At 31.6% G+C, this 23184-nt stretch overlaps 1 protein-coding gene and 1 long non-coding RNA gene across 3 annotated transcripts; both read left to right on the forward strand.

Moving 5' to 3' along the window:
* Window positions 1-7051: 7051 nt before the first annotated feature.
* LOC131607564 (uncharacterized) lies at window positions 7052-8080 on the forward strand. 2 transcript variants are annotated; one of them, XR_009285342.1, is made up of 3 exons: window positions 7052-7432; window positions 7583-7760; window positions 7846-8080. It is a non-coding gene; the product is annotated as an uncharacterized LOC131607564 (long non-coding RNA). The 2 variants fall into 2 exon arrangements; XR_009285341.1 differs by lacking the exon at window positions 7052-7432 and having other exon boundaries at window positions 7553-7760; window positions 7846-7916; window positions 7998-8056.
* A 10469-nt stretch (window positions 8081-18549) lies between these two features.
* LOC131607565 (uncharacterized) lies at window positions 18550-21392 on the forward strand. The gene is made up of 6 exons (XM_058879550.1): window positions 18550-18660; window positions 19671-19763; window positions 19847-19990; window positions 20349-20456; window positions 20765-20816; window positions 21093-21392. Exons 1-6 carry the CDS (start codon window positions 18643-18645, stop codon window positions 21125-21127), a joined length of 450 nt encoding a protein of 149 aa, XP_058735533.1. The 5' UTR covers window positions 18550-18642; the 3' UTR covers window positions 21128-21392.
* The last annotated feature ends 1792 nt before the right edge of the window (window positions 21393-23184 follow it).

The raw sequence follows: 23184 nt of genomic DNA on the forward strand, positions 1-23184 counted from the left end.
GATTAAGCATGAAGTCGAAGGTTGTTCACATGCTTGTGTTGAAGATGCTAGGGTTGTTAGCATGTTAAATTAGGTTTTAGTATTTAAACCCTAATTTGTTAAGTTAGCTTGTTTATTAAGTTGGCCTGTGTAATGGGCCTCGTGGAAAAAGCCCATTAGTTAGTATGTTAGGTTTTATTATAAATAACATACTAGTCTCTCATCATTGCTAAGCTGCAAATCCTAATTTAGGGTGAGAAAGGTTATTTGTTATTCTTGTAAACTTGTAATCTTGTTTTAAGAGAAAGTAAAAGAATAGCAGTTATAACCAATTCTTGTGTTCTTCTTATCTTCCCTAATTCCTATTATATTTTGTTCTTGACATCGTTTTTCACAACAAATTGGTGCGGTGAGCGTGGAGAAGATGTCGTCAACAAAGTATGAGATTAAAAAGTTCACTAGAGTGAATGATTTTGGTCTGTGGCGCTTGAAGATGAAAGCCCTAGTGGTTCAACAGGGTTGTTTGGAAGCGTTGAAGGGAGAGGCAGCCATGAATGTTGCATTAACGGCAGCGGAGAAGACGACTATGATTGAGAAGGCACACATCGCAATTTTGTTGAGCCTTGGTGATAAGGTTCTCAGACAGGTATCAAAGGAGACGACGGCATCAGGGTTATGGGCGAAACTTGAAAGTTTGTATATGACCAAATCGCTGGTAAATCGAATCTACCTGAAGCAGACTTTGTATTCATTCAAGATGGTTGAAGACAAAGTGTTGGCTGAGCAGTTGGATATGTTCAACAAGATGATTCTTGATCTTGAAAATATTGATGTAAAGATCGATGATGAAGATCAAGCGCTGTTACTATTGTGCGCTTTGCCTCGATCACATGCTCACTTCAAAGAAACTCTCCTGTACGGAAGGGAGTCCCTGGCCTTTGAAGAAGTTCAATCAGCCCTATATTCAAAGGACCTGAACGAACGAAAGGAGCATAAACCTTCGACTGTTGGCGAAGGTTTGGCCGTTAAAGGAAAACTCTTATGAAAGGATGGTAAGTTTGACAAGAAGAAGGGCAAAAGCCAGTCGAAGTCTTACAGTGGCGAAGTATCTGACATTCGATGCTATCATTGTAAGAAGGAGGGTCACACAAGAAAGGTGTGCCCTGAACGCCTGAAAGATCATGGAGGTAAGGATAATGGCAATGCAACTATTGTTCAAGATGATTTCGAATCATTTGATGTTCTTGTGGTTTCAAGTAGTGACTCGAGAAGAGAGTGGATTATGGATTCAGGTTGCACTTGGAACATGACTCCAAACAAAGACTTGTTCGAGAAATTATGTGATCAAGATGGTGGATCAGTATTACTGGGAAACAACAAGGCTTGTAAGATTGCAGGTGTTGGATCTGTGAGGTTCAAACTCCATGATGAGTCAATAAGGTTGTTGATTGAAGTCAGGTATGTTCCTGATTTAAAGAGAAATTTACTTTCTCTTGGTGAATTCGGAAAGAAAGGATATGTTTTCCAAGGAGAGAAAAGTATCCTAAGAGTCATGAAGGGTTCGAAGGAAGTCTTGAGAGTCGTGAAGAAACAAGGCTTGTATACCATTGAGGCTGAAGTTGTAAGTGGTTCGACAAATGTTGCATCCACGAAACCTTTGTCGAAGACATAAATCTGGCACATGAGATTGGGCCATGTCAGTGAAAAGGGTCTGGTCGAATTAGGGAAACAAAATCTGCTTGGTGGAGACAAAGTCGAAAAACTGAAGTTTTCTGAACCTTGTGTACTTGGAAAATCTTGCAGAGTGAAGTTCAACAAAGGCAAACAAAGAACACATGGATCCCTTGATTACATCCATGCTGATCTTTGGGGGCCTGCAAGGTGTACATCACATTCAGGAGCAAGGTATTTTCTATCCATAGTAGATGATTATTCCAGAAAATTATGGGTATTCATTCAGAAGACTAAGGATGAAACTTTTGAGAATTTCAAAAGTTGGAAGACTCTAGTTGAAAATCAGACTGGCAGAAAGGTCAAGAGGTTGAGAACCGACAATGGACTTGAATTTTGCAATGAGGCATTCGACAGTTTTTGTGCTGCCTCTGGTATTGCAAGGCATAGAACTACTGCAGGTACTCCACAGCAAAATGGTTTGGCTAAAAGGTTTAATCGAACTATTTTGGAGAGAGTCAGATGCATGTTGACTAGTGCTGGACTAAAGAAGGTGTTTTGGGCTGAGGCTGTTTCGACAGCAACATATCTGATAAACAGATGTCCTTAGCGTTAGATATGAAGACACCTAAAGAAGTTTGGTCGGGACATCCACCAGATCTCGGCAAACTGAGAGTATTTGGCTGCGTAGCCTATGCTCACATTAGGCAAGACAAGGTTGAACATAGAGCTCTGAAATGCATGTTCATGGGATACCCTGAAGGAGTCAAAGCTTATAGGCTATGGAGCCTAGAGCCAGGTCACAGGAGGTGTATCACCAGTCGAGATGTAGTTTTCAATGAAGCTGAAATGACTTTTAAGAAAATTGATGATGTTGGTCGAAGTACAGAAACATCTGACGAAGAGCTGGAACAGATAGAGATTCCTGTTGAGGTGGAGCATCTTGATGCTGAATTGTATATCCCTGATGAAGTCGAAGAAGAAGCAGAAGATGCTGAGGAAGTTGAGGAAACTAACGATGACTACCTATTGTCGAGAGATAGGTCGAGAAGAGTCATCAAGACACCTCAGAGAGTTGGGTATGCATATCTTATAGCTTATGCCTTAATCTCTGCAAGTGAGGTTCTAGACGAAGAACCTAGAGACTACAAGAAAGTTATGAGGAGTCGAAATAAGACTGAATGGCTGAAGGCCATGGATGATGAGATGAAATATCTTCATGATAATCATACTTGGGAACTGATCAAGAAACCTGCTGGGGCAAGGTTAGTCAGCTGTAAATGGATTTTCAAAGTTAAGGAAGGAATTGAAGGAGTGACGTCGAAAAGATACAAGGCAAGGTTAGTTGCAAGGGGTTTCACTCAGAAAGAAGGTGTCGACTTCAATGATGTGTTTTCTCCTGTTGTGAAGCATAGGTTCATTCGAATGTTGCTTACCATGGTGGCACAGTTCGATCTTGAACTGGAACAGATGGATGTGAAGACTGTGTTCTTGTATGGTGATCTAGATGAAACGATCCTGATGAGGCAACCTGAAGGGTATGTCGAAAAGGGGAAGGAAGATTGTGTGTGCAAGTTAAAGAGATCGTTGTATGGGCTAAAACAATCTCCTCGACAGTGGAATATGAGATTCAACAAGTTCATGGCACGCATAAGTTTCATTAGAAGTCAGTTCGACCACTGCGTTTACTTCAGATTTCGACCTGGTAATTCATTTGTTATTTTGTTGCTTTATGTGGATGATATTCTCATAGCAAGTAACAATGTTGAAGATGTGACGAGGGGGAAGGCTGAACTCAATAAGGAGTTCGATATGAAGGATTTGAGAGTTGCTTCCAGGATTCTTGGAATTGACATTCGAAGAGATAGAAAGAAGTCGAAATTATGCTTATCTCAAGAGGCATATCTACGAAAGATTCTCGAAAATTTTGGTATGTCGAATTCGAAGCCAGTTGTGACTCCAACAAACCATCAATTCAAGCTGAGTATTGATCAGTGTCCTAGTACTGATGTCGAAAGAGCCTATATGAATAGCATCCCATATGCTAATATAGTTGGTTCTTTGATGTATGCTATGGTCTGTACTAGACCCGACATAGCATATGCAGTAAGTCTTGTAAGCAGGTACATGGCGAACCCTGGAAAGGCTCACTGGCAAGCATTGAAGTGGATTTTAAGGTACATAAATGGGTCTCTGAATAGAGTCCTAATTTATGGTGGAGCCTTGGGTGAAGATAGTAAAGCAGCAATTGAAGGATATGTCGACTCTGATTATGCAGGTTGTATGGATTCTAGAAAATCTATTTCTGGATATGTTTTCACTATCTTTGGCACTGCAATTAGTTGGAAAGCAACACTTCAGAAGGTTGTTGCTCTATCAACCACTGAAGCGGAGTATATTGCCCTAACTGAAGCTGTGAAAGAAGCATTGTGGCTTGAAGGTTTTGCGAAGGAGATGAAACTTCAAGGTCGAGGTATCACTGTTAAATGTGATAGTCAAAGTGCAATACACCTGTCGAAGAATTCAGCCTATCATGAGCAAACTAAGCACATTGATGTGAGGCTGTATTTCGTCAGAGGAGTAATCGAGCGTGGAGAAGTCCAAGTGCTGAAGGTTTCGATTGAAGACAATGCTGCTGATATGATCACCAAGACATTGTCGAGTTGCAAATTTTTCCACTGTATGCAATTGATAAAGCTACATGAAGAAAGCTAGTTTGTTCCCTTGATGTTGTAGAGTTAGATCCAAGGTGGAGATTTGTGAGATATTGGATCGAACTCTAGTATGACCGAAGGGTAGCTTCTTGGTTCGATAGGATTAAGCATGAAGTCGAAGGTTGTTCACATGCTTGTGTCGAAGATGCTAGGGTTGTTAGCATGTTAAATTAGGTTTTAGTATTTAAACCCTAATTTGTTAAGTTAGCTTGTTTATTAAGTTGGCTTGTGTAATGGGCCTTGTGGAAAAAGCCCATTAGTTAGTATGTTATGTTTTATTATAAATAGCATACTAGTCTCTCATTATTGCTAAGCTGCAAATCCTAATTTAGGGTGAGAAAGGTTATTTGTTATTCTTGTAAACTTGTAATCTTGTTTTGAGAGAAAGTAAAAGAATAGCAGTTATAACCCATTCTTGTGTTCTTCTTATCTTCCCTAATTCCTATTATATTTTGTTCTTGACATCGTTTTTCACAACACTAACCAATGTGGGACTTCCCCACACTACTCACACTTGTAATTCTTTTTCAACACTCCTCCTCAAGTGCGAGTCTATCCACAATGCTCCCCCTCAAGTGAAAACTCTTTTATCCACATACACTTGTACTGTCGTTGACACTTTTCAACGGGACACCTCCTACAGGAATTTCGATACAAGTCGTTCCCTTCATTCGAACCAAAGGCTCATGATATCATTTGTTAGGGCAATTCGAGGGGGGGGGGGGGGGGGGGGGGGGTCAACACAAGGTAACATGTATACACCCCGAGACTTTCCTTTTGAGCAAAACATCCTATACTCACTCAAAATCTTAAGGTGATAAATGTGCGGATTCTTTCAATTATAAATGCTCAAATCTTAGCATTCCTAACCACGGACTTCCCCACACTACCCACGCTTGTAATTCTTTTTCAACAAATTTAAGTACATTCAAATATTTAATAATTTTATATTTTATTTTATTTGAATTGAACTACTTACTCAATTTCTTCTTGTTATCATTATTACAAATTTACCTATCGTGATGATCATAGAATTTTAATAAAAATCCATATAATTCATTACATTTACATTATATTAAATAGCTCATAAATATTAATGAAACACATTTATTTTATATTATTTGTTAACATAAACTCTAAACTCTTCAATCACATTTCACCATGGAAGTTATGGAAACCAAAATATTAAAGCATAACTAGTATATAACCCGCGCGATGCGCGGTTGACCTATAATATATTATTGTTATAGTTTATGAAATTTAAAATTTCATCGAAATTTTAGATAATTGTTTTGTTTGTGGAATGTTTTTCAAATAAATTTATTTGAGTAATTATTATATGTAGTTTTATAAACTTATATTTTTGAAAATATTAAAATTTAAGAATAACATAGAGGATTAATTGATTTGGTTTATGGGATTTTTTTCTAATGAATTTATTTAAATAATTATTATATATGAGTTTATTATAGTATTTGAAAATATATTGAATTTTGAGAAGAAATAAAAAAGATTGTAAATAGGAATTACATTAAATTTTACCCATTAGTCTGTACCTTAAAAATTTAATAATTTTAATGAATAAATATTTATTTACAAATTAAATTAAATAAAAAAAATGTTAACTTGAAGAGAAGGAAATGGAGAATTCCTTATTTGTCATCCTAACAATGCTTATTATTTTTAATTTATTTTTAATATTTTTAATATTGCAAAAATAATAATATACAAAAGAATAACAACAAAATTTATAACTCTGTTTTTTCATAATTGATAATCTTTATAATAATATTCCTCACTCATTCAATCAAAAGTTATTCTTTTCCAATTAAAAGTTCTATTTTATAATTAATGGTGGCTCAACTTCTATTGAGCGTCTCACAACATATTTGATTCAACCTGAAAAAAAATTAAATTTTTAATTGATCAAATCTCCTATATGATATATCATTCAAAAAGATAAATAAACAATAAAGACAAAAAAAAAATACTTATATTTCATATATTTTTTATTCTTTCAATTAATTGTAGCAAGGAAAAAGAGAACTCAAATAATATATTAGTCTAATTTTGTTTTACACTTTGTAATTTCAAAGTTCAATCTTATAAGTGATTTAACAACTCACTTTTTTCTCGATAAAAATGTGATTCAACCTAAAAATTCAAAAAATAATGAAATTATAACTATTCAAATCACATAAATGAAATAATAAAATTGAAGTATAGAAAGTAAAAAGGAAAAGTAAAATCTTCAAAATTATATAAATTACTTATTCTTCCTTTAACTATATGAAGGAGATAGTAAATTCAAATAATATATTACACCAATTCACAATGAATACATAGAATTTAAATTAAATAAATAGTAATTGAGTAGTAAAAGTGCTCATTAAAGTATTTCTTTTTGTATTCTCAACTGAAAAAATTAATAGTTATTTTTCTAAAGCAAATGAGTGGATACAAACTCTTATATTAAGACATTTATATATATTTTGAAAATTAATTACTCTACCAACTATTTGAAAAAATAAATAATAACAGATAGATAATAATAAATCTATCATATAAGAAAAGTCTACCATTTGGGACTTTCTTAGGCTATCCACATCAGCAACTCTTCTCTCAATGTTCCACGTCACTTTTCTGAATTTTATGCTCATGCTCCATTATACTACGGCAATTACCTATCCTCTTTCTCTTCCAAAATCATTCCTCTTATTCTTCCAAAACCGTTTCCAAATTAATTTCTCTTTCACACTCGGGTCTCTCCACCTTTCAAAACGAATCTCCTTCCTCTCTCTCCAAGCCAAAACGGCGGCGCCTCCACTCTCCTCCGACGAACTGCTCGCCTTTTCCGTTCCGATTCATCTCCTTCTGCTTCAATTCTGGTCCTATTCAAAAAATTTATCACTGGAAGTATGGCTTCACAATACAATGAGTAAGAAGAAAGAGCTTTTCAAACCAAAAATTGAGTCGAAAGTTGGAATGTATGTTTATGGAGTCACTGTTTACGATTTCAGCCATATTGGGCATGCTCCTGTTTACGTCAATTTTGATCTTCTTTATAGGTTACTATCTTCTCCTGAAAATACCCTAATGCAAAAAAAAAGATTTTTTTTTGTTAATATGCATAAATTGTGATTTGGTTGCTAATTAGTTTTTGTTTTATGTTCCGTTTGATAATTAAGTTTGTTATCTTCGCAATTTTACTGATGTAGATGACAAGGTTTCATAGGTTAAAACAAATATCAGTTTTCAATTCGTTGATTTTATCATCTATGACGGCGATTGAGGAATTAACAGAGCATCGACAGTACTCGCCGACGAAGATATCAAGAAACAACCAATTCCCGAAGACCTTTAACTTTCCTCAATGTTGTTGCTCTCGACAACATCGTAAGTCTTATCCATTTCATTTCTTGATCTTTATAGTTTCTAATTTATTATATTGGCGGTTATAATTTTGATTTCGACTTTGTAGAGTGCTGGTAAATCAACAGTTCCCGAAGACATTCAACTTTCGTCAACATTTTGCTCTCGACAACATCATAAGTCTTACCCATTTCATTTCTTGATCATTATAGTTTCTAATTTATTATGTTGGCGGTTATAATTTTGATTTCAATTTTGTAGAGTGATGGTAAATCGGCAGTTTTGAATAGTTTAATTGGACATCGAGTTTTGGTAAGTCTGATGAAATATCTATATATTTTGACATTTTTAGATATTACATGAAGCAACATGTTCTGTTATGGATTTGAACATAATAAACCCGACTGATCTATATAATTATGTTTAAAAAATGTCTTTATAGAGGAAGTGGTTCATTCCTCATCCTCATATTTCAAACTTGCATTATGAGCCTAAATGACAATTTTCCAGACCAATGCAAGGATCAATCTCAAGCATATTGCGAAAGCATAGTATATTCATAAAGAAATCCAAACAACATCTGAGTTATTCAATATATACTAAATAACTTGAATTTCTACCTGTATAACCAGGGAGGACTTGAGGAAATGGTTTCTTTCTATGGAATGTGCACTTTTTCGCTACTGTTTTTGTTTTCTAACTATTGAAGCTCAGGTAGAATCTGACTTTATTACATGTATTTTGCACTTCAAGTAAGGTACTAATTTATCATGTGTCTTGCCTATGAATGTACAGAGGGCAATCATGGACGAATTTGACATAACTTGCAAGGCTGTTAACGCTATGGAATTTGAGGTAATGACATGCCATTTGTTTTTAGCGTAATCGTGAAAATTGATGATGATGTTAGTGCAAGGAAGGATGAGATTGCTGCACTGGGAGGAAAAACTGCTACTAGAATTAATGTTTTCAGTGCCTTCGACGATAGACTCAAAGAGGATTAGTTTTAGTCCTTTTCTTTTTCAATTTATATTATTCTTATAATATTTTAGTTTCAAGAGATGAAGCATCAATTGGGACTTTGGACCATTCCAATTGTTGTGATTTTTAAGGCTTTACATGTTTTTCTGTTTGGGAGTGGAAGGCAATTGTAGTATTAGATTTTAGGTTAAGTAATTAGATGTGGTGAAGATGAGTGGAAGGCAATTGTAAATTTGTTTTGTGTGTAACAGATTGGTTGTTTTGTGGTATGTGTAGATACGAGAGTATAATAGGAAGCATCCGGTTGCACGTGTTGTTGATGCTAATGACGATTCTGAAGCTATTCTTAAAGAGGAACCTCAAATTGAGTTCAGTGGAGAGGTATTGCTCTTTCCCTCTCTCTATTTGTGTATGTTTAATCACTGCTACTTCAGTCAACACGAAAAGATTGTTGATTGCTCTTGCTGAAATTCAACTTTGACCTAGGCCATGGCACATATGACCCGTCTCTATATTTTTGTTGATCACCATGTTACAGTTTCGAACAAGATGTGTTAAGTGTTATTGTACCTATTTTCGTTGAAAGTGGAAATTATACTACTTTTATCTTTAACTAATTGCTTTTCATTTTCTGTTAGATTTGCTACGTAAAATTGTTTTGCAGATGTTCTGTAGGATCGGAAGAAGTTTGATATCGAAGATACAGTTTGGTACACAAGGAACTTCATCAACGGTGGATAACTTCGTGTATGGTGTCTGCGGCTGTGTCGATCGTGTCCCGAAGGATGATGCTCACGGTGATTGGTTTCGCTTTCTGATGACCCTTCACCGTGGTCGGATTTGATTAAACGGTGAGTTATATAGGGTGGTTTTTTTTCAAGCTTTTCAAATGTCAATCATGTGGTTGTGATTCAAATCTTACTGTTGTATGTTTTTTGTTTTCAGTTATTTTCAGGATTTTCAAACATCAATCAATTGGTTCCAAATGAATCCTAGTGGAAGCCTCCCTGTTTTCCAAAACGGGTCTCACATCATTTACAAGACTATTGATATAATTCAGTATGTTCCCTTCGAGTTTTCTTCGTCATTCTATTATGTAATTGTTAAAATTGTTCTTTCATTAACTTAATGAATCTTTGTCTTGATGTAAATTCAGTGGTAGATCAAAGAATGTTAATCTGATTGCCCCATTCCGAAGTCAACATTTAATTCTTCCAAAAGAAGAATCAACAAAATTCAGCAGTGAACTCACAATTGATGTTGCAATTGAATACAAATTGATTTGGCAATGTTTAATGGAGAAATCCTGTGTCAGGTATATCGAATTTCTTTTTAATCGATGTTTAGATTGATTTCAAATTTTAAAACTCGATTTCTATGGATTTGTTGGTTGGTTATCATTTTTGTGTTCAAATTCATTGTTTACCGAGCGTCTTAACATCGAGTGTGGTTCTCATACTAATATATCTGGTACAAATTCAGAACATGGATCATCCCCTCTCAATCTTGAAATCCCACTTCTGACTTATGGGAAAGAGGTATATCTTTGAACTCCGCTTTCGATGTGTTTGATTTTAACTAAATTGAGCTTCTGATGATCCTATTGGTCTAAGATCTACTGAAATGTATGGAAGGACTAATGGTAATTATTTAATGGCTCAATATGATGGACAATTGATGGATGAAGAAGAATTAAACCTGATGTGTGCAGAACCTATCTGGAAAGGCTTTGTCCCTCCAACAAATGAGCTCATCATGCTAGGAGAAGGGAATATATTGAATGATAGCTTAAGATCACAATTAGAGGATATTTATATGGATGATGATAAACATGGTTCAGTTAGGTCAATTGGGGTGGGGGTCAAAAGTGATGCTGTAGATATTGGTAGGGAAGTTCGTGAAGATTTGGCTGGTGGTAGTAGTGAAGGGGGTTTAGAATATTTTCATGATCATGATGTTAGGCTTGGTGGTTCTAGACACTCTAATCATGATTTGGATAAGAGAAAGAAAAAGGGAAATGACAAGAGCGTGTCAAATAAATATGTCATAGGGGGTGAAAAAGATGCACAGTTCCAGGTGAAAACACAAAGTGAACGGAAATTTGTATTTCCTCTATCTTTTGAAGGATGGCCAGATGATTCGGCCTACGTCCGACAAGGCCCTGGGGTCAAATAACTGCATTGCATACGAAACTGATAACTATCCTAATGCATTTTTGGAATCTGATGACTCTCTTCCTTCATGGAGGCGGAAGAGTACTGATTCTTTACCCGTTAAAAGTTCCAGGGATGCAAATAATGCCAATGCAATAAGATCAACAAACTCTTCTCCAACAGACACACACGTGTAAGTATTATCTTTCTTCTCTTTAAATAGTCACCTCTGCTACCACTCAAACTGCAGATGAAAAAATGAAAGACAGAAGAACCCAGTCGCGTCATTAGCACGTTTTCGGCAGCGGATATATGGTGACAGTGTTGATGCAGTTTTGCGGTTCTCACAGTAAGTGTGTGCATTTTAATTCTGTCAAGTCTACTTAGATTCATAAACTAAACCATTAGCACATTCAATTGGTGTAGTTGAATAATCAAGTACCGGCAGCGGATATGTGGTGATAGCGTTGATGCAGTTTTACGGTTGTCGCCGAAAGTGTGTGCATTTTAATGTTGTCAAGTATACTTAAATTCATAAACTGAACCATTAGAATATTCAATTGTGTTTTTTTATCACATTAATTAATTGATTTTCGTTGTCCATGCATATCAAAGATCATTAAGCTATGAAGGGTTTTGGATCATGCAACGATTGGAGTTATTGTGCATCATTTTTGAAGTCCAGCGAAAGTATGTTGTATTTAGCTATTGTTTGTGTTGTATTTATTGTTGTTGTAAATGGTGCTGGTGAAAAGGATCATGAACATGAAATTAAGGAAGAATTGGGTTATTCAGTTGAAAGGTGCTGAGAGAAAAAAGAGTGGTAGAACATTGAAAAAGATGCTTTTTTTACTACCTTATGTTTTTATAGTGGTTGTTTTGGGAGTGATTTTGGGTTTCATAAGAACTCTGTGATAGCAGTTTGTAACCTATCTTCTGATTTATTTTCCACCAAGGATTTTTCAGTGACAGTTGGGTTGATGAATCTTCTGGGTGGTTGGTTTGGCGTTATGCCATGTTATCATGGTGCTGGTGGATTAACGGGACAGTATAAATTTGGTGGGAGGAGTGGAGGGTGTGTGGCAATTCTGGATGTCGCGAAGTTGGTTTTGTGTTTTTTGTTGGGAAGTTCGTTGGCGCATTTCTTCAAATAGTTTTCGGTGGGGATTTTAGGAGGGTTGTTGCTGTTTGTTGGGATTGAATTGGCTATGCCTATGAATCTGGTGTTAGCAATGATTTGTATGATTTCTTGCAGGTATATACAATATCATTTTCCTAATTAGAAATTTAGAAACACTATTGTGTGATTATATATAAGTATTTTGCATATAATTATTGCAAGAGTTTTTCAAGCAGCACCCTGAGTATGTTAAGAATGACTTTTATATTACCGATGAATCATACGTCGGACACTATGTTCCGACACTCACGATTTCACCAAGGAAACAAAGATAACAAAGGGATTCCTGTAAACCTCAAGGTAGTCTTACAATATTCTATTTATATTATGGATTCATGAGTTCAATTTTTCTGCATGTCTTTTTTTTTCATGTACAATAACAGGGATTTGCTATTGGTAATGGGTTAACCAAACCAGAAATTCAATACAAAGCATACATTCCATTTGCATTTTCTGTTCAAAACTATTGGTCACTCCTACTCCTTTGACCTCTAATATTTTCCGATCATCCAAAGAGGCTGTGTGATAAGGTCTGACAATTTATTGCAGTAAGATGAGTAACATGAAGAAAGGGCATAAGCATGAAGCAGCATCTCCACTTCTGGGTTGAGCTGATTTTTCCTATTTTGTCGGGCTGCTGTGATCGGTGTAGGAATAGGAATGGTTCCGGCTTTACTTCGATTATGGTTTGTTGATTTGCTCTGCAGTTATGGTGTAGCTTGTGGCCATTATGTATTGACTCTTGGCTGTTACTTCTACTATATTTTTAATTGTAACTTTAGTTATGCATAGGATAGTCATTTTGTTATTGGTGTATATTTGAGCTGTTTCTGCAGCATCTGTTTGTACAGGATAATGACATCTCTTATGTCAGCTTCAATATATATTACTTTTACCTTCCAAAAAAATTACCATTTTTGAGTGAGTAATTCAATTTAATGACATTCTTCAATAAATGGATGTTGTTCGGTGTTAGTGTGGTGACATTCTTTACCATTTTGTTTTTTGGTTCTGAAGTAATGTATGCTGAATAAAGTTCCTGTTGTTGTTCTTGAATATTTGATGCACCTGTTTGATTAATAAATAATAATGTATACTCTAGAAGACACGGAGAGTCTCTTTCAACATTTACATTAAGCTGCAAAAGCCAAGTCGTAATCTTTCTAAATTATTATGATATGCAGGAAACATTGGTTTCTGATGTAGTATGTATGAAATGTGCCTCCCATCCCAATCCTCATCATCACCACACTAACACCCAACAACAGTTTCCCTTGATCATATAATAACAATCACTCCCGAAGAATGTCAAAAAATATATTTGAAAGAATCTCATTAAATTGAAAAATGATAATGTATAACATGTACTGACACAATATCGTTTTAATTGAATTCTAATAAATATTTAATTAAATTGTTTTAATGACATTCTTTAATTGAAGAATAAAACAATTAAAACCATTCAATTTAATTATTATTTTAATTCTAAAAAATATTCTCATCCTATACAAAGTTAAAAGTAAATGAATAACATGTATGAACCATTACAATATTATACTGGTCACATTGTTCTACTATTGGTAAAACATTAATAATTTAAATAAAAAAATTGATGTTTCTAATTTTTATTGCATACTAATAAAACAACATATAAATTTTATTTTCTTAATTACTTTTTATTTTCAATATTCAATTTTTTAATATTAGTATTTTTTATAACTTTTTCAATTTTAACCCAAATTTAATCTTTTACTGATACCTTTTACTGATATTTTTTTTGAATATTAACGAGAATAAATTTGAAATATTAACGTGAACACGAAGTTATTTATCAAAATAATTAATATTAACGGGAACACGAACTTACTGATTAAAATAATGAATATTAACGGGAACATGAAATTGCTGATCAAAATATTAAATATTAACGGGAACAAATTTGGAATATTAACGGGAATACGGAGTTACTGATCAAAATAATGAATATTAACGGGAACATGAAGTTACTAATCAAAATCAATATTGACTATTAACGGAAACATGAAGTTACTGAATAAAATATTCAATATTAACGAGAACATGAGTTACTGATCAAAATATTAAATATTAACGGGAACATGGAGTTATGATCGAAATATTGAATATTAAGGGAAAATAATGTTTATTAATCAATATATCCCAAACTTTGGCCCAACCTATTGAAAATAAATTTCTATATTTTACATATTTGTTTTTAGGATATTTACTTCTACAATAATATCTATATTAAACAAAATAACATCCTATCATCTTTTATTTCCCTCAATTACAATGTGCGAAAACGACGGGTACCCGTGCGAACGCACGGGTAAGACACTAGTATTGCACAAAAAATCTATTAAAATAGTATTTTTATAACATCTTTAATGAAGATAAATAACTGAAGAAAAAAACTAATAATGATAGGAGGTTATGGAATAGAAAAAATTGTTATATATATTTTAGAGTAATAACATATTATGTGTTAAAAATATGAATTTAAATTCATAGATTATTATTGGTCACAATTAAAAAGAAATAAAAAATAAAACTTCATAAAAATTAAAATAAAAATTAAATATTATTGATATGTACTAATTATAGTATAAGAATATTGATATGTATAAAGGAATAAAATTTTTTTTTATAAAGAATAACCAATCAATTTTTCCATGTAAATATTTTGAAATTGAGAGGAAGGAAATTAAACCAAAGACTAACAATTAAATGTAAATTAATTATTGTTGGAATGGTTATATTCGAAAGAAACTATAAGTGGAAAAAGGAAATTAATCCAAAAAAAATCTAATTGGTATGTTATATCTGGATGAAAGCATGTGTATTATACTTCTAAAAATTTGATGATCTAAATGATTGCAACTGTATATTTTCACCTTCATTCTAAGGCTAAGGTTTTCATTCGTAGAGATGATAAACTTTCAAATACAAAAAAAATATATATTTAAGCAAAAGCATATATTTCAATTCGTTCTAAGATTGTTATTTGTAGAAGCGGAAACCAATTAAACTCTCATTCAAATTGCAAAGCCTGAAAAATAATAATTAGAAATTATATTTCACAATATGAATATGAGTTTGAAATGAATTGAAATAGAATCAAAATAATATTTATGAAATGAATTCAAATATGATCAAAACAGGCAAATTAAAATTTATACAGAAAAATACGTGTATGAAATTAATTTGAATAGATGAAGAAAATGAAACTTTCTCAGAGCTCTTGGATTGGAGTTGATATTGCTACGAAGACCTGCAAAATAAAAATTGATGAGATAATTTGAGACGTGTAGACTGCACTGTCCTCAAGAATTTTCTAAGTATTATATTAATTCTCCATAATTTAAAACACTCTTCTCGAATGATCGAAGACACAGAAACTTGCAAGGAAAGATTATCTTCAAAGAGATATTTTAACCCAAAGTAAATTAATTTTTTAATAGAAGGCTTTGCTAATTTTTCTCGTATACATCTTCCTATTTGTTCATCCCAAAATCTGTATATTAAAGGCCTCTTGTTTTTTCCTTTTAAAAGGAAAATCTCCTTATGAAATTTTACTACCGCATTTATGACTCAGTAAATATAATTGGAATGTTTTATATAATACATTAACTATAGCAAGTTCGGTTACCGATTAACAATATAATTGGGTTCAAAATTAAAGTATTGAAAATAAATATTCGATTTTTTAAGATACCCATCAACAAAAGTTTAATTAATATTAAATGCAAATCAAACCATTCATATGTCATTTAAATTATTCAATAAAAACATTTCAAAATGTTTTATTTTATTGACTACGGTTATGAAATATTAATCACATGAATGCAAAATAGTAATCATTATGGTCAACTTAAAATATTAATCACATGCAAATTGTAATCAATATTATTCCTATTCATTATTCAATATTAACATATTCATGAGTATTAAAAATATTGATTAATTAAAAATATTTTAATTATTATTTTTAAAGGAAGGTTAATAAAAAGAAATTTATAATCGAATTTAATAAAAATATTTCCACATTAATTACTTCTTTTATTTTTTAATTAAAAATTATTTATATAAAAGTTACTTACATTTTTATATACTTTTTTAATGATTAATATATATATATATATATATATATATATATATATATATATATATTAAAATTGTATTTAAATATATTTTTATATAAAAGTTATTTATATACGTTTTCTTAATATATAAATATTTATAATTTTTATAAAAAAAAATATTATTTTTAATCGTCGTAGTTAAATATTATATTATATTATTTTTATTATTATTATTTTTGGTTATTATTATTAGCTTAATATTATATTATAATTTAATCTTATTTTTTTAATAAAAATAATTATTTGACATTTTTTTATGAATTTTTTTATTAACATATTGAATTGTATAAAATATGGATATAAAATTATATTATTTTTAGTTTAGTTATTTTTATTATTTTTATAATTAATATTATTGTTATTATTATTATTATTGTTATTATTATTATTATTACTATTGTTTTTATTATTATTTATTATAAATAAAGTGTCAATTTAATAAATTTGAGTATTATATATATATATATTATATTATTTATATTATTATTATTAATAGTAGTGTCAAAATATTAATTATTATTATTATTATATATTTATTATTATTATTTATTTTAGTATAGGGTCAATTTATTAAAATAAATATATGCAATATGTTAATTGAATAATTATGAGAAATCAATTTATTTTTCTCTAAATATTATCTATAAAAAAGAATTGATGTCAATATAGTAAATATTTTTTAATTGTCATGAAATCATAATAGGAAGTTTTTATAAATGACTATAATGACATTGATTGACAAAATTTGAAGATGTGTGACCACTCGACAAAAAATGTTATATTAATGTGACACAAAAGGTTATAATGGATGAATAATAATGACATTGATTAATATAACATAACTGTCATTTAAATATTATTTCTAATAATTGTAATTATTTTTATTTTATCATTGGTAATAAATTGAAATAACTAAAACTTTATACGTGTATATTATTAGGTTTATGACATGTAGGTTTTATTCTCATGAATTAGTATTATTATTAAGGTTTTATTCTCATGAATTATTATTATTATTATTATTATTATTATTATTATTATTATTATTATTATTATTATTATTTATTATTATTAGGTTTGTATAATTACGGTTTTATTCTCATGATGACACGTGGTTTAAATTGTTGTAAGGATGACATGTGGCTAGGGTTGCCATCATGACATCTTTACATTTATATTAAGTAGATATTAGAATTCCAAACCCTAAATATACAACACAACCATTGTAGTCATTGAAATCAAAATATGTAAACCTAAACACGATGTTTATATTTTTGCAGAAATACTTACTTGTTTATCAATCAGAATCATCTCAAAATGTTCCTTACTCATTGAGACAACAACCCACTTTTGATGTACTCTCACTGCAATCTTGCTTAGTTCCATAGTGTCATTGATGTTCTTCACTTCTTCAAATGGTCTTGCCATGTTCAACTAGAATCAGTGTTTAGATTTTCGGGAAAATGGAGTTATTGATGCAGATTTGGAAGGTTAAAGAAGTGAAGAAAGAGAAGATAGAGGCTTTGCGTGTGAGTTTGACAATGGTAGCATGCTTTCACAATGAAGTAGAGAAAAAAAAATATATTTTTAGAGAAGAGAGAGAACGAGTTTTAAAATATTTTAGTTTTAAAAAATAAAAGTGCAATTTACAATATAATTTTATTTACTTGTACTTTATTTTAATAGTTTGTTCCCAAATACCCATGTGCTTTGAATAAATTAAAAAAAAATTATTTTCAAAATATTAATTTAGACTAACCTAACAAAACATTATTATTGAAAAATCGAGAATAACAATTTTTTTATATTATAGATTGGATTCAAATTAAGGAGATTAAATAAGATATGCAATACATTATGAGAATAAGGGGGAGAAGTGTGAAACGTTAAAAAGTTTAACGTTAGTCTCATAATCAAGCCCAAGTTTCAAAAAATAACAGTAGTGTAATGACGTAAGATTCACAGTATTGCCATTGTTACTGCTTACTACTAGTAGTCTAGTACTGTGCTGCCATAATCACTGCAGTGTTGTAGTTAATTTGTATGATTGATATACAGCCTATGCTACACTACACACTAGAGTTAACTTAGTTAGTTTTTATTTAACCATTTACTTTTTACATAGTTACTTTTTACCGAGTTTGTTAGGCTGAGTGGTAGTAGTAGTAGTAAATTTGTAACAAACTTTTTTGCTGTAGAATCTTCTATCTTCCACTATCTTATTTAGGAGTCTCTTAAAATTTAGTAGAAATGAAAATAAATTAAAAAAGCAAATATTTTATTCTGGTTAATAAGTATTTAAAATCCGCTACTGTTGTCGTAACAAACTTCTGTACTACTCAGTTATGTATAGTAACGTCACTTTATTCCTCTATTTATTCATTTACACGCACTAGAGCAAGAATTGGAGTTGAAAAGCAGAGAGAGAAATCATGAACCGTGGAAACCAAGTGAGCGATCCATCTTCTTCTTCTTCTTCCATTTTCCGCTATTTTCTTCTTCTCTGAAAATAAAATGCATCTTGATACCTGCATTTGTGTTACGCTAAAGCAATGATCACTTGTTTGAACACACTAGAGTAACTTTCGATTTTGATTTTGATGTTGATTTTGATTTTGTTTTTTATTTTGATTTTGATTTTGTTTTTGATTTTGTTTTTGATTTTGATTTTGATTTTGAGTTTTTACTTCTAATGTTAGTGATTACTAGAAGGATCTAACAAATTTATTGTTTCTGCCATTAGCCGAAGTAATCGATTGCATTTTAATTTTTCTCTTCAATGTAATGCATGATGTAATGTTTTTACCATTTTCATTTGAACACACACTGAGTTAAAACGTATTTTCATACTTCTCGCATCTCCTTTGGCGGTGGTTCTGTATGTTCACCGATGGTGGTTCTGTGTGCGTGATAGATTGACTTTACGTGGAACTTCTTTTTAGTTTATTTTGATTTGTTTCATACTTCTCGCCTCTCCTTTGGCGGTGGTTCTGTGTATTCACCGTTGCGGCGACTGCGGTTCTGAGGGTCAAATGAGAGTTGAACCAAGGATCACACACGTTTATTTGCTTATAGACAGTTATAAATTGTAATTGTGAGTAATTAATTTTGCTTTAGTGTAATACTGTGTGACATTGATGTTAGTTCATATAAAATTTAATTTAAAAAATGGTTAATTAAGTATTAATTTTCTTATATATACTTATAATTGCAATTATGAATTTTTTTTTTAATTTAGTTCAATATGGTAAACTATAGATGTTAGTTTCATACACATACAGAATATAGAATACATATTTGCTCCACTCACAGGCTCCACATGAATTGCTTTGCTTGCTTTTCTTCATATTTCCTAATCTTCTGTATTGTTTTGACAATATATAAATCCTGACTAATTGAAATCTTGTTTAAAGTTTTAACAATCATAAGTTATCTCTAAAGTTCTAAATCTTATTTGCAGCGCTTTTATACCCTCCAGTTTGATGGTGCATCCAGGGGAAATCCTGGACCAGCTGGTGCAGGAGCTGTGCTGTTTGATGAAAATGGGAATGTGGTATTAAACTAATGCAACAATTCAATTATAGATTATATTCTTTAAGATGTAGATGTAGCTTACTCATGGTTTTTTCTCTGCAGCTGTATCATTTCCGCAAAGGGCTGGGATATCAGTCAAACAATGTTGCCGAGTATCATGCATTAATTTTAGGACTGCAACAGGCGATAATGAAAGGATGTAAGAACATCAATGTCCAAGGAGACTCCCAGCTTGTTATCAATCAGGTTTTTTTTTTTTTCCCTATTTCATTACTTAAACTTAAATGTCTACCTAAATGTTGATAGCATGAAAACACAGTCCAATTGTTCACAAAATACATATTACAAGTGATTTGAGAATTCAATTTAATGACTTGATTTCTTCAATTACAACCATAGGAACTATTCCCTTCGCAAAAAGAAAGGCTCCTTTGATTCATTTTGTTTCATATTCCTCCTAATTGGTTTGATATTGTTTAAGATCATATTCCTCCTAATTGGTTTGATATTGTTTAAGATCATATTCCTCCTAATTGGTTTGATATTGTTTAAGATTTGCGGATTGCTACTTTTCACTTAGTGTACATTTTTCTTTTCTAAACAGTTTCTAGGTTCCTGGAGAATTAACAACCCGCATCTAATGAGCTTATGTGGTGCAGCTTTGCAGCTGAGGAATAACTTTCGCTCATTTGGCATTCAACACATTTCTAGGGTATTATTTTTAGTAATTTTGTCTGTAATGTTGCCCCTGTTTCAATTGGGTATTCCTTTATTATGATTTTTTAACTTGCATGCCTGTCTAAAAATGTTTTTAACTTGAATAACTAAATTATGTTTCATCCTAGTTATGTTTTCAGAGATCACTTGCACCAATGACATTAGGTTCTTAATTATGTGAATGTTTACTTTCAGTTCTGACTAAACTATCTCTTTGATTTTTTATTTTATTTCAATTCCTTATGTTTTTGCCTCTTAGTTAACAAATAACATGTTTTTAACTAACTTTTTTATTGTTTAAAGGACTCTAACACTAGAGCTGATGCTCAAGCAAACTGGGCCATTTATCTCCAAGGTTAGACTTCAAAACTTTTCGGTTTCAATTAGTTTATCATTCTCTGATTTCCAAATAATTGAGAATTCCATTCAATTGGAGCCAAAGCTGCATTGAAATCAAAATGCATATTTGGTTTGGGTTTGGTTTTCTATTTTAATTGATATATTTTTCTTTCGATAACTTTTTGAAAAACAGTAGTGTGAACAATTTGTTTATAGTTTGCCACAACACATTTTTATATTTGTATTTGATAGGGAACATAAAATTTATTGGATCTAAACTTTTTTTTTGCAGAGGGTCAAGTTGAAGAAGATTGTCTCTATTTTTGAATCATCTTGAAAGCAGGCCACTGCCAAAAACTATTGGCAATTATGTTACATTTCTGTCTAGCAATTTAGCATGTCAAATGTTATGTTAAATGTTTGCAATAATGTCAAATTGAACATGCCTCGGTGATTAGATGTTCACCATTAGCACCTTAAGGACTTAAAGGGGTAGTTGTGATGTATAAATCTTAGGTTTCATAACTCTGAATTTCTATTTTCTAAGTTCTTTAATACTCTTATATATGTGATACTGATGACCACCTATAAGTGTTTGATATTTTGATCCCAAGCTGTTTGACACAACAACAAAAATAAGGAAACGTGATCTTGCAAATTCTCTAACAGGTAATACTGAATGAGAGTTCAATAGACTGTAACAAAGATTTGACAAGTTTAAAATCATATAGTCACTTTTCTACCTGTGAAGCATGCTAAAGAAAGTGGTTACCTAAACATGGTTAAACATTCGCTCACTTAAAAAGAAGATAAAAGTGACTCTAAGATAAGTTTGAATGACCTAAACATGGTCAAACATTCAATCACTTAAATATAGGAATATGGAAGACATGAGTAGATGACAACTAGTAGAGTCAGTCATACATATACATTTCTGTTTTAAACTTACCATATGAGCTAATTAAGTCCATAACATGTTTAAAGATTTATTCCTATAAAAAGAGGATGATGGTGGACGTGGTTGGCTGATATGGAAGCTTATAACATAGGTGGTGAAACGGGTTAGGGTTGTAACTCATATTTTTTGATAGTTACCTACATTAGTAGTGATGTTAACTATGTTAGTGTAGGTTGATTTGTTATTCTAAATCTATAAATAGCTAGTGTAATGCTTATATTCATTAGATACAACCATTCAAACAAGTCTTTACATATATTTTTATATTTTCCTTTAGTTTCATGCACTCTATGCAATAGTTCAATATTCAACAAATTGATCCCATTATGATAGTTACGGTTTCGAAAATATAATCCAGCGGATGGAAAAATGATACTTTGATACCTTTTATTTCACAACTTTCTCAATAAAAAGAGACATGTGTGCCATTGAACATGCTAGTAAATTTATTTCTCAACGTGGAGAGGCTAGGTAGGATGAATATTATATGCTATAATTGTTTTCTTTATTATTGACTTTATTATTTACAAGAATGGTAATTCCTTGTTAATTGAAAAGATTTGGAAGTGTGCTTAGGTTTTATAGTTCTTACCCTGAAGTTACAACATCAGACTTGATGAATTTGAAACAAAAAGAGAATGAGACAGATGTTGGTTCCATATGGAGATTTAGAAATTTGAGTCGCAAAAGCACAATACAACTTCCAAAAGAATAATGACCCTGTATTAAGAAATTTGCAAATGAGTGTTAACGTAAAAGTTTATTATTTCTTAATTATTATGTGAGAAGAAGAAAAATAATGATTTTTTTAAATTTTTTATTATTGTGTTCGACAAAATTTTGAAATCTCGTAGTGCAATATAAAATTAGAGACTCGTAGTTCGTGGTAGAAAAGAGTTGTGGGTTGGTTTATTTTATTGAAGGATGTTAGGATCTCATTCTAATAGCTAAACATTCCTAGTAGGCATTCGCGGGGGACGCGTAAGTGTTTGTTTTATGTCGCGTTAGAATTGATAAACATGAACTTTATGAAAAGATCTTTGATTGCACTGGGGCGAGAAAAGAGGTTTGGTGAGTCGAGCAACCGTTTGAACAAGGTGTGCACCTTGTGCTCCTTTATCCAAGGTTTCAAAAGGAAGTGTAGCTGATTGTCCTTTCTTGTCCATTTTTATTGAAAAATTGTGTGATAAACCTAACTTGGTTTGATTAATGTGTTTAGAAACATTTTGTTTATAAAAAAAGTTTTTTTATTATGAAATAAAGATTTGGGGTTGACCAAGGATTTATTTATATTTGATATAGAAAAATTGACTTGAGTACAAAGTGAATTAGAAAAGCAACTTGATTTTGATTAAACGTTTGCATCTTATCTTAAAAGATTAATTTTATCATGCATTCATTATTTATTTTGCTTTAAAAAAATGCT

This window comes from Vicia villosa, linkage group LG5 (assembly GCF_029867415.1).
Source record: "Vicia villosa cultivar HV-30 ecotype Madison, WI linkage group LG5, Vvil1.0, whole genome shotgun sequence".
Taxonomy (NCBI): Eukaryota; Viridiplantae; Streptophyta; class Magnoliopsida; order Fabales; family Fabaceae; genus Vicia; species Vicia villosa.

Excerpts from the sequence above, each read along its gene's own strand:
- LOC131607565 (XM_058879550.1), top strand. Across the intron at positions 19,991-20,348 it reads CCCAGCTTGTTATCAATCAG|TTTCTAGGTTCCTGGAGAAT; the intron begins GTTTTTTTTTTT and ends TTTTCTAAACAG. Across the intron at positions 20,817-21,092 it reads CTGGGCCATTTATCTCCAAG|AGGGTCAAGTTGAAGAAGAT; the intron begins GTTAGACTTCAA and ends TTTTTTTTGCAG.